The 16,038-nt window shown below is 42.5% G+C and overlaps 1 protein-coding gene across 6 annotated transcripts in view; it reads left to right on the forward strand.

Moving 5' to 3' along the window:
• The window catches only part of PNKP (polynucleotide kinase 3'-phosphatase), a 166,229-nt gene that overhangs the window by 10,159 nt on the left and 140,032 nt on the right, over positions 1 to 16,038 (forward strand). For 5 of the 6 annotated variants that reach the window (XM_078784345.1, XM_068129150.2, XM_068129152.2 and 2 more), the window contains 3 exons: positions 975 to 1,120; positions 1,267 to 1,313; positions 6,653 to 6,992. In XM_078784345.1, coding sequence (XP_078640471.1) covers positions 991 to 1,120; positions 1,267 to 1,313; positions 6,653 to 6,992 — 517 coding nt within the window. In that variant the 5' untranslated portion in view covers positions 975 to 990. The remainder of the gene's footprint in view (positions 1 to 974; positions 1,121 to 1,266; positions 1,314 to 6,652; positions 6,993 to 16,038) is intronic. The other variant, XM_068129151.2, reaches the window with a different exon arrangement.

Below are 16,038 nucleotides of genomic sequence, written 5' to 3' on the forward strand. Positions count from 1 at the left end.
CCGGGGTTTGGGGAGGAGCACGTAACAGTATGTTGATCGGTTGGTTTGTCTGTCTGTCTGTCTGTCTGTCTGTCTGTCTGTTTGTTTGTCTGTTTGTCTGTTGGCAGCACTACGTCTACACCGTTGCACGTAGAATCGCCAAACTTTACACACATATTTGTCTTGCCGTGGAATAGACTGTGCCCAACCGAAAAACTTTGCACCTCTATATCTCCGAAAGTGCTGAATAGAAAAAAATGGGACATGGCTCATTGTAAAGAACTCTCCATGGGGAATAAAATATATTAATGATGTCATAGTGCCTCCAGTATGACGTCATAATTCGACAAGTACAAAACTTCATCCAATGAAGATGAAATTTCTTGAGTGCCATGTCGGCATAAACTGGTGAAGAAAAATAATAATTATGACGTCATCGTTCACGTGGTTCAGCCTCCATATTTGTTTTAACATAAACCCTTAAAAACCACTGAAAATACATCCTGGCGAGGGTTTGCAATCTCCGATTGCTCTTTTTCTTGTTTATTTACTTGCAGTTGGCATCTTTTTGGTTTTGCTTTTTGGTGCCATGGCTGCTGTAAGTCCTGAAAGCCTTTATTGTGCATGCTGCATTAATGTTTGACATGTATTAATTTACTTGTCTTTTTTTAACGAATTTTACTCTACATACAAGCTTTTACGAGTGCTTTTTTTGTCTGTAAAAACAACAACAAATCATGGGATATTTACTTCCTTATTTAGATAGATATTTAGAGTGGACCCTCTGAAGGACATACGCAGATGATCCAACACCCTCCACCTGCATAGCACCACGATTACGGTTTGTGGTTGGGTCCTATTCCATCGGTAATTAATCCTACACTTTATGCCTGAAGTATGCTACCTCTATAAGCTATCTTATCAATCTGGTAGCAGTTTATGGACTTGGGAAGTTAAGTATGAATTTGTCTTGACCAGGTTCGCTTGGTTTGCAGGAAAATTTTGAGAATCATGGAAAAAATGGAATGTCGGCTTGAGGGAGATGATGGTCATGTTGTGACGCTGACTAATGGCAAAGTCCTGACCCTTGGTCGTGTACCTGCAACCGGTGTGACTGATAAACGTTGTGCCCGACAGCAAGGTCAGTGGTGTGGTAGCCAGACTGGGTTTTTTGGGTTTAAAAAAGTGATTATGCAGTGATATCGGTGGCGTACTGTATAGAGCGCAAGTTTTACTGTGGAATCCTTGAATATTACAGCATACTGATGAATATGTTTATCCTCGCAGTGGAACTTGTGGCTGACTTCAGTAAGAAATGTGTTTGTGTCAAACAGGTGAGTCCTTGCCTTGTTTTGAAGCCTGAGTTTGTGCTGGTATGGGGGTAACAATCTCTTCTGACTGGGATCATCTGTTTTTATTATTGTAACTTTGTCAGTTTCCTGTGAGTAGTATATTGAATTGCAGTGAATGCACCACATCTTGAAGAATGAGAGTATGAGGATTCCAAATTTAGAATAAAAACAAAGCACCCCATCACAATTCATAAAGGGACCGTCTACCTATGATGTACACATTTAAGTTTCAAAAGGGGGGTATTACATTGAGAAAATAATCGTTTTGAAAAATGGATGAGAAGGATTCATTGCTAGTTGGTGACGAAGGGGAGAAAAAAGGGAAAGAGGACTTTATCAGAAATTGTGCCATTATTGCATATTTTTCGCTCACCTGGAACATAGTTCTGGGGAGCTTATGGGGGAGGGGGAACATCATCAGTCCATAAACACTTGCCACTTCTCCGAAACTGTTGATGGGATTGTGACCAAACTTGGCACAAATTATATTTGATATGTTGCACCTCAAGTTTGTTCACGGCATTCAAAAATCGGGGTCTAAGAGGGTCTTTCGGGGGTCGAAGTGGATCCAGGTTTAACCCCCCATCCAAAATAGGAAGTTTGTTCATAGCATAAAACAAAAAATCGGGCCCTATGGGCTGGGGAGAGGGAAGGAAGGGTGGGTTTCCCCCCAAAATAGGTATTTGCTTTCTTCTCAGAAACTGCACATACAATTCCAATGAAACGTGACCACAACGTTCCATTCATCAACCGTGATGTACCATTGTACCAACGTTTCTATCACGACATTGAACAAATGGGGGTCCAAGGCGGTCTACAGGAGTGGGGGGGGGGGGGCTGCCCCTCAAGATAGTTATTTGCTTGCTTTCTCAGAAACTACGCACACAATTTCAATGAAACTTGACCGCAGCCTTCATGACCTATGATGTACCAATGTTTGTTCACTCCATTAGAAAAATCGGGGTCTAAGGGGTCCAAGGGGTGGTGGGGGGTGGGAGGGGGGGAGAGGTTGCTCCCAAAATAGGTATTGTTTTTTGTTTGTTTAAAATCTTATGATTACGTTAGTATGACTACATTATACATGCTGCTCTGGCTTCTAGCAACCATTGCAATTGGTTTAAAATACTGTGATACTTTTTCAAACACCTTTGGTTAGTGCAGTACACTGCTTTATTCTACCAGTTGAGCGGCCAGGGGTATTGCCCCTATTTTTTATGTGGACAACTGTGCTTGAGTTTGGTAAACAGTGATGGATTTTGTTTTTGAATAAGAACATTTTGAAGATTGCCCTGTTGGTGGAATTGCACCTATAAATATTACACCCATAAGTAATACACATGATGGTGTTCCTTGAAAAAAAATGTCAACAATGTACGCACTCAGGCTCCATAGGCAGGTCTAACAACATTGTAGATGTAATACTCTTGCCATGTTTTGAGAACAGGCTTCACTGTGTTTAATTCAGCAACCTTGGTGTCTTTGGGTGATGACATAATGCTTATGTGGCTGATTGGTGATCCCTTTGGATATGTCACTGCCACAGCCAACTCAGAGTCTAGAGTCTGATAGAAACGAACATCTTTTCTTGGTTTTGTACGACATGACATTTTTTTATGCTTTCCCTGCAATACCTGATTTTTGCTGTGAAAGCCTGTAGCTACTGAAATGACCTCGTGTCCTACAAAACCCAATTTTCTCATTTGTTTTGCTTTAAAAAGTAAAACTCATTTTATACTCGAGTTGCATTTGCATACATGCATGAAGTTGGTAGAAATATATTATTTAAAATGTTTTATTCGTGGATAGAATTATATTATATTTGCATCTATGAGTAAAATAATCTATGAGTAAAAAATTAGGCTAACCCCCGCTCCAGCGGGGAAAATGGCCTGAAAACGATCATTCTATATTCTATGAGTAAAATGTTTTGAATAATATATTAAATACTGGTAAAGGTACCTGGCGTTGCTGGGCAACGCTGGGTCCCTCCTCCCACCCATTCCCTTCCAAAACTCGCCGCCTCCCCTCCGGACTCCTACCCCACTCTTCCTCTCTCCGGACTCCCACCCCACCCCTTCCTCCACCTTCTCCCACCACCCCCCCCCCCCCCCTCGCCAGACTCCCACCCCTTTCTCCACCTACCACTTCCTCTGCCTCCTCTCACCCTACCCCTTCCCCTGCATCCTCCCACCCCTTCATCTCCCTCCTCCCACCTCCCCCAACCCTTTCTCCATCCTCCTCCCACCCCTTCCCTTCTCCCTCCCCTTTCCTCCCTCCACCCACACCTCCCTTTCCTCATCCAACCACTTCCCCAGCCTCCTTCCTTCCTTCCCTCCTCAAACCTCATCCCCTTCCACATCCCACCACCTCTCTTGCCTCCTCCCACCCCACTCCCTCTCTTCGGACTCACACCCCTCCCCTTCCCCTATCTCCTCCCACCCCACCCCTTCCCCTATCTCCTCCCACCCCACCCCTTCCCCTACCCCCTCCCACCCACCACCCCTCTCTCCAGACTTCCACCTCCTCCTCTGCCTCCTCTCACCCAACTCCTCCCCCTTCCTCCTCTCACCCAACCCCTCCCCCTTCCTCCTCATACCCCTTCTTCTCCCCCCTCTCACCTCACGTCTTCCCCTCCCTTCTCCAACTCCACCCCACAGGGAGCACATCCTTGCTTAAAGTATATATGCTTTGTTAAAAGAATCGCTAATTTCTGAAGCATTTCAGGTTCCAGTCCAGATTTCAACACTTAATTAGTCTACGAGCTCCAATCCTCAAATCCGAATCCCCCTTCCCATGCCCCACCCCCCAAAGCCCTCGCCCTCTCTCAGATCTCTCGATGTCTCCATGTCTCTCGGTCCCTGCTCTCAAATGTTGTGTTTGTGTCCTTCCCCCTCTCTCCCCATCTTGTCTACCGCTCCCGATGTTATATGTTTTATGTGTCGGTTTGTCTTTCTGTGTGATTAATGTTCGCTCTTTCACGAGCCTCGATCTTGTATTAAAAAAAAAAAAAAAAAAAAAAAAAAAAGGAAGACAGATTTCCATTATATACTTTAATTATTTTGATAGAGGCCATCGTGGAAAATAGCATCATATACAGTAATGCATAATATTGCTCCAACCTCCTAATTTGAAAACTATAGCACCTATACAAGCGATGTGTACAGCGATTCGTAGGTATGAGGATCAGGCATTCGATGATATGAGTGAGGAAAGTGAAGAAAAAAAATTTGAGCACTTTATCGTACAGAAACCGTTGCAGCCTGTTCCAAGTCGAGGCATTTTTGAGCAGGCCGAAACAAAATGGCAGCTTAAGCCCCAGCCCTGCAAGGTGACAGCGGGCTGACCAAGATGGCACACTGTCATCTTGGTAAGATTTTTTTATTTTTAATGATGAGCACCCCCAATATTATCTTCACAAGGGATGTTTAAATTTACCCAAATGCTCGGTTTTTATTCATGCACGACTCGACGGACGGACACTGCCCTCCTAACAGAGAGGAGAGGGAAGGGAGGGGAGGAGGAGGAAAGAAGGGAAAGGGAGGGGAGGGGGGGAAAGGAAGGAGGGGGGGAGGAGCAGGGAGGAGAGAGAAAAGGGAAGGAGGGTGGAGCGAGGAAGTGGGAGGGGAGGGGGAGAGTGACGCCTCACCACACGTCGCTACGCTATAAACTACGGAAGGGAGGGGGAGCGAGAGGTGTGTGGAAGGTGTGCGCGGCACTTTATTAGGAGGGAAGAGCGAAGAGTGGACAGAGAGAGAGAAGGAAGGGGGGTAGAAAAGGTGAGGGGAGAGGGGGAGTTAACAAAGAGAATGATAGGTTATGATGGACGGAGACTCTTAACCCGAGCCAGATTTAAAAAAATTAACGTACAGAATTCAGCTTAGCAGCAGTTCTGACTGCTAAAAATCGTTAATTTGTTCTCTGGGTGTCTACGGACATTTCCGGGTGGACAGCACAGATGAATTGCACCAAACACAAAAACAGCAACCACAAAGATTTCGCTTTCAATAGACTTCTAGTTCTATGAATGTGAAAATCGAGCAGCAAATCAGCGAAATGTGGAAACCACAATAGCAGACAAAATGTCGACTTTACATTTGCAATGATACAGTTTGACATGGTGCCATGGTGGACATTTGATTTGAGTCCCAAACTACCAAACATGACGTTTGATTTGTTTTGTTTTTTAATAAGTATATTTTTGTAGGTACATTAATATAACTATCTGTTAATACAATGAAAGTATATCGCACAAAAATGTTAGTCAATTTAAAAAATGGGTACGTAAAAACAAAAAGGGAGCTGTGTATAGTGTATACTGTAACGCCATGGCTTGCAAAAGCAGCCTGAATAGCGTTCACCAAGTGGAGGTTAATTATATTCAAAAAGGGTGTTATAAGACACCCAAACTTTCCCAGCCTTGTGACTAATTAATTAAGTACACAGGTATTTCTTTACTTCTGTTGTAGAGTCCTCGCCCAGCGGCTTTAGCACTCCAGCAAGCACTCAAACGAAATGGGTGAGGAGGAACAGCTGGCTTGGCAAGCGATAGCAAGCTGATTGCTGCTGGTTGAAATGGCTGAGGAATTTTAAAAACATCGCACGTACAGTGGAGTGACACCCTATCCCATGGAAGTATGAATTAAGTTAAAAAATTATTCTTAAGTTAAATTAAAAAAACTAACCCCAGAAGGACAATGACAGCCTCGCTTAAATAAATGAATATATACACTTAGTTATAAAAATCCCTATATATGGTAAATTTTGTCAGATTTCACTCCAGATTTGGACATTTATTTAGTCCTATCGCATCCCAATCCTCATATCCGAATCCAGATTTTGTTTTGGAGTTATGGAGGAGACAGACGGATGGATGGACGGACACTGCCTTTTATTATTATAAATAGATATTTGGTTTGATGATATGACGTGTATGAGAAAATTGCTTTTTACAATGACCACATTTTAAATCGATATTCTTTATTAATTAACATTCTTTTTACAATGATGTTTGTGTTTGTTTTTTATCATCTTTGAGATTTAACTGGAGTATTCTTTTTTTTTTTTGCAATAAAAATGTTTGGTTTTAATGGGTTGATAGTGTTTGTGTTTGTAATAATAAGATTTGCTGTGCTTGGTCTATTTCTTACACTTTTTTTTCTTTCCTCTTCGCCTTTGCTTTTGGTGCACTCATTCGTTCCATCATTACAATACACAAAATTACAAATGTACAGTACTGTGAAATTACGTACAGCTTTTCCATGTCAATATATAATAAAAATAATGGTTATAAAATGAACTTACATTTCCATGTCTTTCCTTAGCTGGGAATAAATCCAACCACAGTGGGACTGCAAACACTACAGAGACTCCAGACTGTGGAGGCACAAGATGGATGCACGATATACCTTGTCAATGGAAGGTATCCATTTCAAGTGCGGTTTGTTGATGTGGGTAATCTTAAACGGCATGATTCCTCAACCCAACCAGACTCTGGTCAAACGGACTTGTCCCACCCAGTTGGGTTGACAACCCCAAAGCGTACCATGCGGGACTATTTCTTGCCTCCACATGGGTCACAGCAGCTAAAACGATCTGCAGAGGATCAAAATGATGGCAGCAAGGCAAGCGTAAAGAAGCGCAAGGCGGAGGCAACAGTGGAAGGTATGTGGGATTAAAGGAAAGGACAATTGCATGAACACGGTTTCACACACGGCCTTGTCTCCAGTTGCTCCTGACTACAATTTCAGCAATAATACAAACAGCTTCATGGCTGAGAAATGGAATTGTCTTTTGAGAAAGGATTATTTGGTTCATTTGTTCATTTACTAACAGTTAAGTTTGTATGTGACTTGTATTCGTTCTGGTGAAACTCCTAAAAATCCAGAATCGCTGCTCACCTACTCATTCTTTTCTCTTTTTTTCTGCTTTTTTTCTTCCTTTTCCTATGGAACCGACTTCGTCAGTCTCTTCAATGTCATTCTTCCCTCCAGTGTTTCAAGATGGCTTTTCACCATCCAAAAAGATAATATTTTCTACCTCAATTGACCCTCCCCAAGCCCACTTCTGTCCAAGTTTCCAGTTTTTTTTCCACTTCTGTGATTAATAGTTTGTGGCTGCATCCATCTTGTTCACTCCCCTGTGCCTTTCCCTAACCGTCATTCTTGCCCACACCCCTTATTTATTCAAGTCTCCCTTGGTCTTATCCCTCAACGCTGCTGTTGGTGTGTTCAACGTCTTCTGTTGGTGTGCTCTGCCCTCCCTCCCCACATCCCTCCAGTCTCTTTTTACAGTTCCTTTTGTTCTGGTACATCCTGATCCATTTTGTGATCTAGCTCCTCTAAGAGTTTAAAGTAGTTTATTTTTGGCATGCTCATTGTAGTAGTTAAAAGCAGGAAAAAATTATTAGAGTTTCAAAAAATACTCGGCCTTAGGTCTCGTCAAATGACTAAATCTAAAGCATAGTATTGTTACGGTTTTCCGCCGCCCTTCTTACCTTTACCAAGGGGGGATTAAGCCCCATGATCTTTCTGGGCCGGCGGAACCGAGAGACTTGAAACGCCCCTTTCGGGCAAACGCAAGGTAGGGTTTCGGGACCAAGTCTCGCTCATACCTAAATACCTGCACCGCCGCGGAAGCGGGGAAGCAAGCCTCGCACGAGCCACGTGTAATTTGGGTACACCGAGCGGATTGAGTACCACGTGGTCCGTGCAGTTTTCTAGTAGTGGAACCCGATTCGAGCGGTTCTATTCGTACCATGCTTAGTCAATGATGGAAAACACAAGAACAATCGAATGGAAGGAAGAACACAGGTTTCATTATTATTCCCAATATTATGTACAATGATCGGTAGAAGCAGGGACACAGAGCAGAACTTAAGCAGCCTTATTATAAACCCAGACACGGGCCCGTTCGCACTCACACAGGGAAATTGCAGGCGGGATGATGTTCGGGCCAAACGCGCCGGCTTAGTCGTCCAGGAACGGCCCTGTCCGGCTCTCCCCACAGCACGTCCCGCGATGATGGCAAGCAGGCGGTGGAAGGATCCTCGTAGCGCGTCTCCCAAACAAAAGGCAGACGATGAGGCAGGAAGGAAAAGCACGCGTCTCTCAGCGTGGCTGGCGGTTCCACAGCGCATTTAGCAACCAGCGCGCTATTACTTGCGTAACCCAATGCACTACAGCGGCTCAGCTTCAAGCTCAACCGAGCGTCACTTTAATATGAGCGCGTATCTTAGTTCATGCGCGTCTTTCTCCGATCTCGTATCTCTCAAACTCCACTGCTGACCGCGCTCCTTCAAATCCTCTTCTCTCCTCAACTCACCGCACTGCTTCAACTCGAGAGTCCTTACTCAACTGCTGCTCGACGCTCTTACTCCTCTTGGTGGCTTTGCGCAACGGTTATATCGACACGCCCTGAGCCTTCTCGAACCTTCCAATCACGCCCTGTGACGCAGTGCTGCAGCCACACCTTGTGAGCCCTGAATGGCGGCTCGCGCTTACCGTCAGCTTCTCTGCCGCCCTCATTCGGTCCCGACCCGACCCTCCAGGCCGGCCTCGTGTTAATTCGCGCCAAAAAGCCAAAGGCAGCACAAAGAGGCGTAAGAGGCATGAGGCAATGGGGGCGGGATAAGGCAATGGAAGTACGAGAAGGACCTACTCTCATTACTCTACTCAACGCAAAACTAACACAGGAAAAGGACTATTTTCACACATACTATGAAATAACTAAACTATCGCGAGGCTACGTGTTGTTTGTGTGACTAACTATGAGGGGGAAATTTAACCTTTATTATACAAAACTCAAAACCGCAACAGTATTTAATTTAATTTTTTAATGAACTAGCGTGACTCAGCGCACTCCGCGTGCCTCACCACACGTCGTTTCAGAGGGATAGGCATCTTTGACCATTTTGGTGTCTTTTGGATCCTCAGGGCCATTTGGATCTTCAAGGTCTTTTGGATCCTCTGGGCCTTTAACGGTATTTTGGGACTTCAGCGTCTTTTGGGTCTTCGGGATGTTTTGAGTCTTCGGGGTGTTTTGAGTCTTCGGGGTGTTTTGAGTCTTCGGGGTGTTTTGAGTCTTGGGGGTGTTTTGAGTCTCCGGGGTGTTTTGAGTCTCCGGTGTGTTTTGAGTCTCCGGGGTGTTTTGAATCTCCGGGTGTTTTGAGTCTCTGGGGTGTTTTGAGTCTCCGTGTTGTTTTGAGTCTCCATGGTGTTTTGAGTCTCCGGAGTGTTTTGTGTCTTCGGGGTGTTTTGTGTCTTCGGGGTGTTTTGTGTCTTTGGGTGTTTTGTGTCTTTGGGTGTTTTGTGTCTTCGGGGTGTTTTGTGTCTTCGGGGTGTTTTGTGTCTTCGGGGTGTTTTGTGTCTTCGGGGTGTTTTGTGTCTTTGGGGTGTTTTGTGTCTTCGGGGTCTTTTGGGTCTTCGGGGTCTTTTGGGTCTTCGGGGTCTTTTGGGTCTTCAGGGGCTTTTTGGTGTTTTTGGTCTTCAGGGTATTTTGGGTCTTCAAGGTATTTTGGGTATTCAGGGGTCTTGGTGGTCTTAAGGGTATTGGGGGACATAAAGGGTCGTCAAGGGTCTGATGGGTCTCAGCAGTCTAAACGTAATTAAGAGTTCACGGACTGTGTTTTGGGTGTTAATTTTATTTGAAGGAGAAGAAGAAGAAGACGTGTTGGTCACATATAAACATAACCACACACGTTTGCTCTATTATAATAAGATGAGCAGTCTCAGATGTAAGATACCAGAAGATGTAGTTTTAACAGTCAAAGACGAATTCCACAAGACATCAGCATAAGCATAGTTTTCAGCAGGTACATCCAAGCCAGGTATCATTATATAGCTGAGAGCCTTGTCAGGACAAAATTGTGCTCTGATGCTTTGTAGAACACAAAACGCAGGTAAATTCTCCCTAATATTTAACTCAATGCTGGTTGAAGATTTTTTTTTTTCCCCCATTTGCAAAATGACTAATCAATGAGTTATTGGCTTATTGGCTCCAGTGATCGAGTTATCGGCTCCAGTTTCCATCAATTGTGTGAGACGAGATTAGCATTGAGTTTTTATTGTGTGCCTCTTGCAAATTTGTTTTAACATGTTTTTGGTGTAGACGTTAATCTCTATCTCGTCATTATTGTCTTTGAAGCAAATGCTTTCGCTGCCGGCATTAATCCAGATGTCTCGTCTGCGTTGCTTTATTGAGGTTAAAGATCCCAGAGTTCAAAGGGTGTGGAGATCACAAAATTGGAAAACGTGACTTGATACAACCATTTACTGGTTTGTCTAAGAATAATGGCGTAACGATCTGATTTTAGCACAGGATGACCTTGAATTGCAACAAAGCAAGATGCATGTGTGAAGCCTTAATACATCCACTTGATAAATTCTCGAGGGTCTTGCAGACTTTGCAGACACGTGGGGCTTCAGCAGAACACCCTTTTCTCTCTAATCCCAACTCTCGAAACCCCTTCTCTTTCCCTTTTTTCTCCCCTCCATTCTCTTCTTCTCTATCTTCGCCATCTTGACTGTTCTTCTCATTTCCCCCATCGTTTTACAAACCAGAAAAAAGTTTTTGTCAAGTACCATAGCCATATAGATTATTTATAAATGAAATTGTATACTACGTATGAAGCTGAATGTAATTAAAGGCCTAAAGGGTTTTGATCATTTTCATATTCATCATGAGGAATTTGTGTATTACCAGGAAGATGCGACTTGGCCGTTTACTGGGATTATCACATTTCCAAACATTTTATGTTAAAGATACATTTTCAATGTCTCCATTCATTCATTCATTTTTTGATCCTTCAAAGGAGGAGACCTTTTTGCACACGACACTTCAGCCTAGACTAGACTTTCTCTGCACACCCCACATGACGGTATTCCTTTAATTTATTGGTTCACGAGTTATCAAGTGACCACTATATTCGTCATGTGTGTGCGTCTGTCTGTGTGTGTCTGTGTGTCTGTCTGTCCGCAGCATAACTACCCAATGATATCATCCGATCTTGATGAAACTTGGGTGGGAGGTTGATATCATGATCTAGTTGTGTCCTGCCTAGAGTGAGCGTATTGTGCCCATTGTGGCCCAAAAAGCCACGCCCAAAAAAGATGTCTTTTTAGGGGGTAATCGAGTTCAAGCTACATCTTCTCCGAGGGGTTTGGTGGAATCTTACAGGGGGTTCGGTATATGGTTAGGCCAATGTCATGTGTCTAGCCCCATGACAGCTCGATTGCAGCTCGATTTTTCTTTTCTTTTTCTTTTTTTCATTTCATTTTTCACCAAATTTTTGGTATTGTGTAGCTAACTAACCTCATAACTGATTATACATTATTTTCTATCTCATTTCAAGGTTAGTAACCTTCGTTTTGACATTTCCGGGCCTGGCCGGTCCGGGCCTGTTTCGGTTATAGTCCGTCCTTTGTCATTGAATACTGCTCGCTCGTGAACCATCGTCGTCTCTTGACTTGTTGAAGACTTTTGTTCTTAATCGAAATAAAGCAATTCAACCTTCAGATGAAAAAGTGTTGCACATCAAAAGATGAATATACTGCACCGAAGAAAAGCCATTTGAACACAAACGTTTTATCAGATATTATAATGATGCTGTTACAAAGCAAACATATGTGAACCGAACAAGAAATAAACCTTTTAAATGTAACGTAACGTCAAGGTGGCTGGCTTAAAATCACAAGGTCTTGAGCTCAAGCCCGTCGTGCCATTAAATAACACAAGGTGGGTTGACGTAAACTTGTCATCGATCCGAAGCCGACAAAATGAGTGCCAGCTTACTAGAAACAGGGGAAACTGCATCAGCGGCACAGCCATGCTCCCAGCAATGATGCAACCAGCAGCTAAATAATAATACGTACAGGATTATGGAATTACCAAAAACGATGAAAACTAGAGAGATAGTAGACATCTTACCACGTGCAATCTTGAGAAAAAAAGAACACTGGCAGGGGCTGCAAACAGCAAATTTGATTTGTCGAGATGATGTAAAATGCCGTAATATTTTGTCTAAATACTGCTAAATGGAAGGGTTTTGAAAGTGCCAAGAAGGTGATTTGTGTTCTACAGTGTTCAAGTATATAATTCAATTTAAATAAAATAAAGGCTTTAAAGGTTCTAGAAAAGAAAATTCTGGAAGTTTACTACTGTTGATGTATTTTACACCACCTTATTTAACAAGTTACATTGTTTATTTGTGGTTGTGCCTGTTATTTGTGTTTTTATGATGTCCTTAAAAACAGTTTCCTGTTTGGAATAATTTTCAATTTTTTTTGACTGTCAGACAGACGGGGTAAAAAAAAAACTGTCTCTCTCCTCTGTTTGCATGCGCAATGGGGAATAATTCCGAGCCAAAGTACCCCGATCTAAACTCGAGGTTCATTTTCCAATTGATGTTCAAATTCGTGTTCAAAATGTAACATTCAATATAAATAAGTTGTTCCTTGATCATCAACTGACGTTTATAGACAGACAGATGTGAAGGAATTGCTCATCGCTGCTTTTCGCTTCGCATGCGCACTGCGCAGGGTAACAATGAGCATGCCCAAGATAAACATCAGTGCAGTTCAACCAAATGATGATTTATTTTTATCATTAACTATATAATTTGGAGAAAAGGAAGCGTTGCGCATGTGGTAAAATTCGACAACGAATGTAGTATTGAATACTAATTATTTGATGAACTACATGAGAAAACTGGCCCATCTGATTAAAATGAAAACTTACAAGTCAGGAGACGACGATGGTTCACGAGCGAGCGGTATTCAATGACAAAGGACAGACTATAACCGAAACAGGCCTGGACAGGCCAGGCCCGGAAATGTCAAAACGAAGGTTACTGACCTTGAAATGAGAGAAAATAATGTATAATCAGTTATGAGGTTAGTTAGCTACACAATGCCGAAAATTCGGTGAAAAACGAAATGAAAATAAATAAATGAAAAAAATAATAAATGAAAAATCGAAAAATCGAGCGAGACACATAACATTCGCCTAACCAAATATCGAAACCCCTGTCAGATTCCACCAAACCCCTCGGAGAAGATGTAGCTTGAACTCGATTACCCCCTAAAAAGTCATCTTTTTCGGGCGTGGCTCCGCCCACAATGGGCGCAATACGCCCACTCTAGGCAGGACACAACGAGATCATGATATCAACCTCCCACCCAAGTTTCATCAAGTTCGGATGATATCATCAGGTAGTTATGCTGCGGACAGACAGACACACAGACACACACACAGACAGACGCACACACATGACGAATATAGTGGTCACTTGATAACTCGTGAACCAATACCAAAGAATAATTAGATATAACTGTACTGTCAAAAACGATTTTAATTAACAAGTAAACAAGATAAACATATCCGAGAAAAATGTGTTGTACGTCTGTCCGTTTGTAAAAATGTCAAATGATTTTTCATCTCTGAAAATTGTCAAATTTTATAATTTAACAATGATCAAAACGGCCAGTTTATCTGAAATATGATAGAAGTAACCATAAGAAGTAACCGATGTAATCAAAATAGCATTTATATTAAAAAAAGAAAAAGAAAACATGTACAGGACAAAGTGTGAGTCGTTCGGAACAACTTGAATGTAAGTGCACATGTACTTGTACATACAGTCACGTGAAAAAGTAAGTACACCCCATGTAAAGTTTTGACTTTTTCAACATATTTCAACATACAGCTATTTGATCTTCATTTCAACAATATTGATAGATAAAAGTGATATAATATAACAAATATCATGAAACATTTACATTTTGTAGTCCATTGTATAATTTAAATAAACATAAATGCAAATTTCGCATGTGGAAAAAGTAAGTACACCTTGTCCTTGGCGCTCTGCCCCCTTCTTCCAAGCTTCCTCTAGCTTGACCGTGTGGTTAATGGCGGCGCCTGAGCGAACGCTAACCAAGGCGCGTAACGGAATTGGGAGAGAGAGGTTGGCAAAATGGCCGGAATGGATTGGGACCTATTCTTATTTAATTGATGCAACGCAGATTCAACTATTGGGAACACGGCCTTATCTGAAACACATAATAATGAAATAACTGGGATTTCTAAGGTGACCTACGTGTTGCTGTGGCCTAACTATGGGTGCTACCCTTGACCTTTTAACGATGAGAATTATTTACAAGTATTTACACAAGTGAGGGTTCTAAAACCGCAACACTATATATATACATATATATACATATACATTCATGTGCGTATACATGAACAACTTTCTTCTTCGTAATGAAATGGAAGTTTTAACTAGGCAGTCAACTGTTTATACTGCTACGAATACATGGGGGCAATAGGTTACATGTATTTGCCCCAAGTTTTGTGATAATAACCCTCATCATTGAAAAACATCAAGATGTAATTTTAGAAAAAAGAAGAAACATCACTCCCTTATTATTTATATTCCTCAACAAACATAACATTTAAGAAAATTTAACGGTAATAACAACAGGTTTAACAATTTCATAACCTGTCACAAAGTTTCAAACTTACAATGAAAGTCTTTATTTTTCCCATGGAATTTTCCACTGAATTCAGAAGCTTGTTTTCAACTGCAGACTAGTTTCAACATTCTTGAGTGAAGTGTGACGTGTTGGGAAAAGCAATAAAGACTGGTATATGATTTGACTGGTGTACGAGTAAAGAAATCGTGTAATACAATACAAACATTATGGCGTGTCGTACGAGACATGTCCTGTACGACAAGCCATGTGTTGTTTGGATCAAAATTTGAGAGCTTATTATTGGGTCATCTCATTTGGATTCTCCAAGAGATGAACTTGTGAAATGGTCGTCATGTCCGGTTGTCTGTCCGTTAACTTTTTCTGCTATTTTTGCTTCTCCTCCTTTATCACCCAGCTGATTGTTCTGAAACTCGACACATAAATACAAGACAGTAGACCGCACAATCACTAAAGCTTCGATTTTTAGTTTTCGCATCATGGGGACTCCCGAGGGGAGGGGGGGGGGGGGTAGAGGAGGGTTACACCTCCTCCCCTACCCCAGAATTTGATCCCTACTCGTCCATTATCTACGAACAGATTTCTCCTAGACCCGATAGAGCCCCTCTACTAGATGGACCACACAATCACTCGGACTTTGATTTCCCGATTTCGGATCATGGGGATTTCAGAGAGGGGGTGGGAAGGGAAGTTGGAGGGGTTTTCCCCTCCCCCCTACCCTAAACTTCAGATCCCTACTTCTCCCTTCATACCAACCAATTGCTCTGAAACCTGATGCAGCCCTTCTATTTGATCTAGAGATGACCATCGGCACACTCAGGGCTATTTGTTTTATAGATAAATTTAGAAGAGGCATTTCTGGTTGGAGTTTTTTTGTTTCTCACAAGTCTAAGTTAGAAAATTTTTAATTGCAAGATTGGAGCTTGAACAATTAAAGTATGGTAAAACCGACTAAAACCGACCAACCGACTGCAAACTGGGCATCCTCCGTCGTGCGAAGTCCTTCCTTGGCACGCCTGAGCTCCTCACCACATAAAAGGCTTTCATCCGCAGCTCCATGGAATACTGCTCTCCTCTCTGGGCTGGTGCTCCTGCCTCACACTGAGCTCGGCTTCACGATGTTCAAACCAAAGCTTTCAGAATCATTGGAATCTCTCGCGATGAAGCTGATTGTGAGGGCCTTTCACTCACCCACAGCAGGAAGGTAGGTGGTCTTTCTGTCT

Source organism: Myxine glutinosa, chromosome 9 (assembly GCF_964187855.1).
Source record: "Myxine glutinosa chromosome 9, kmMyxGlut1.1, whole genome shotgun sequence".
Classification (NCBI taxonomy): domain Eukaryota; kingdom Metazoa; phylum Chordata; class Myxini; order Myxiniformes; family Myxinidae; genus Myxine; species Myxine glutinosa.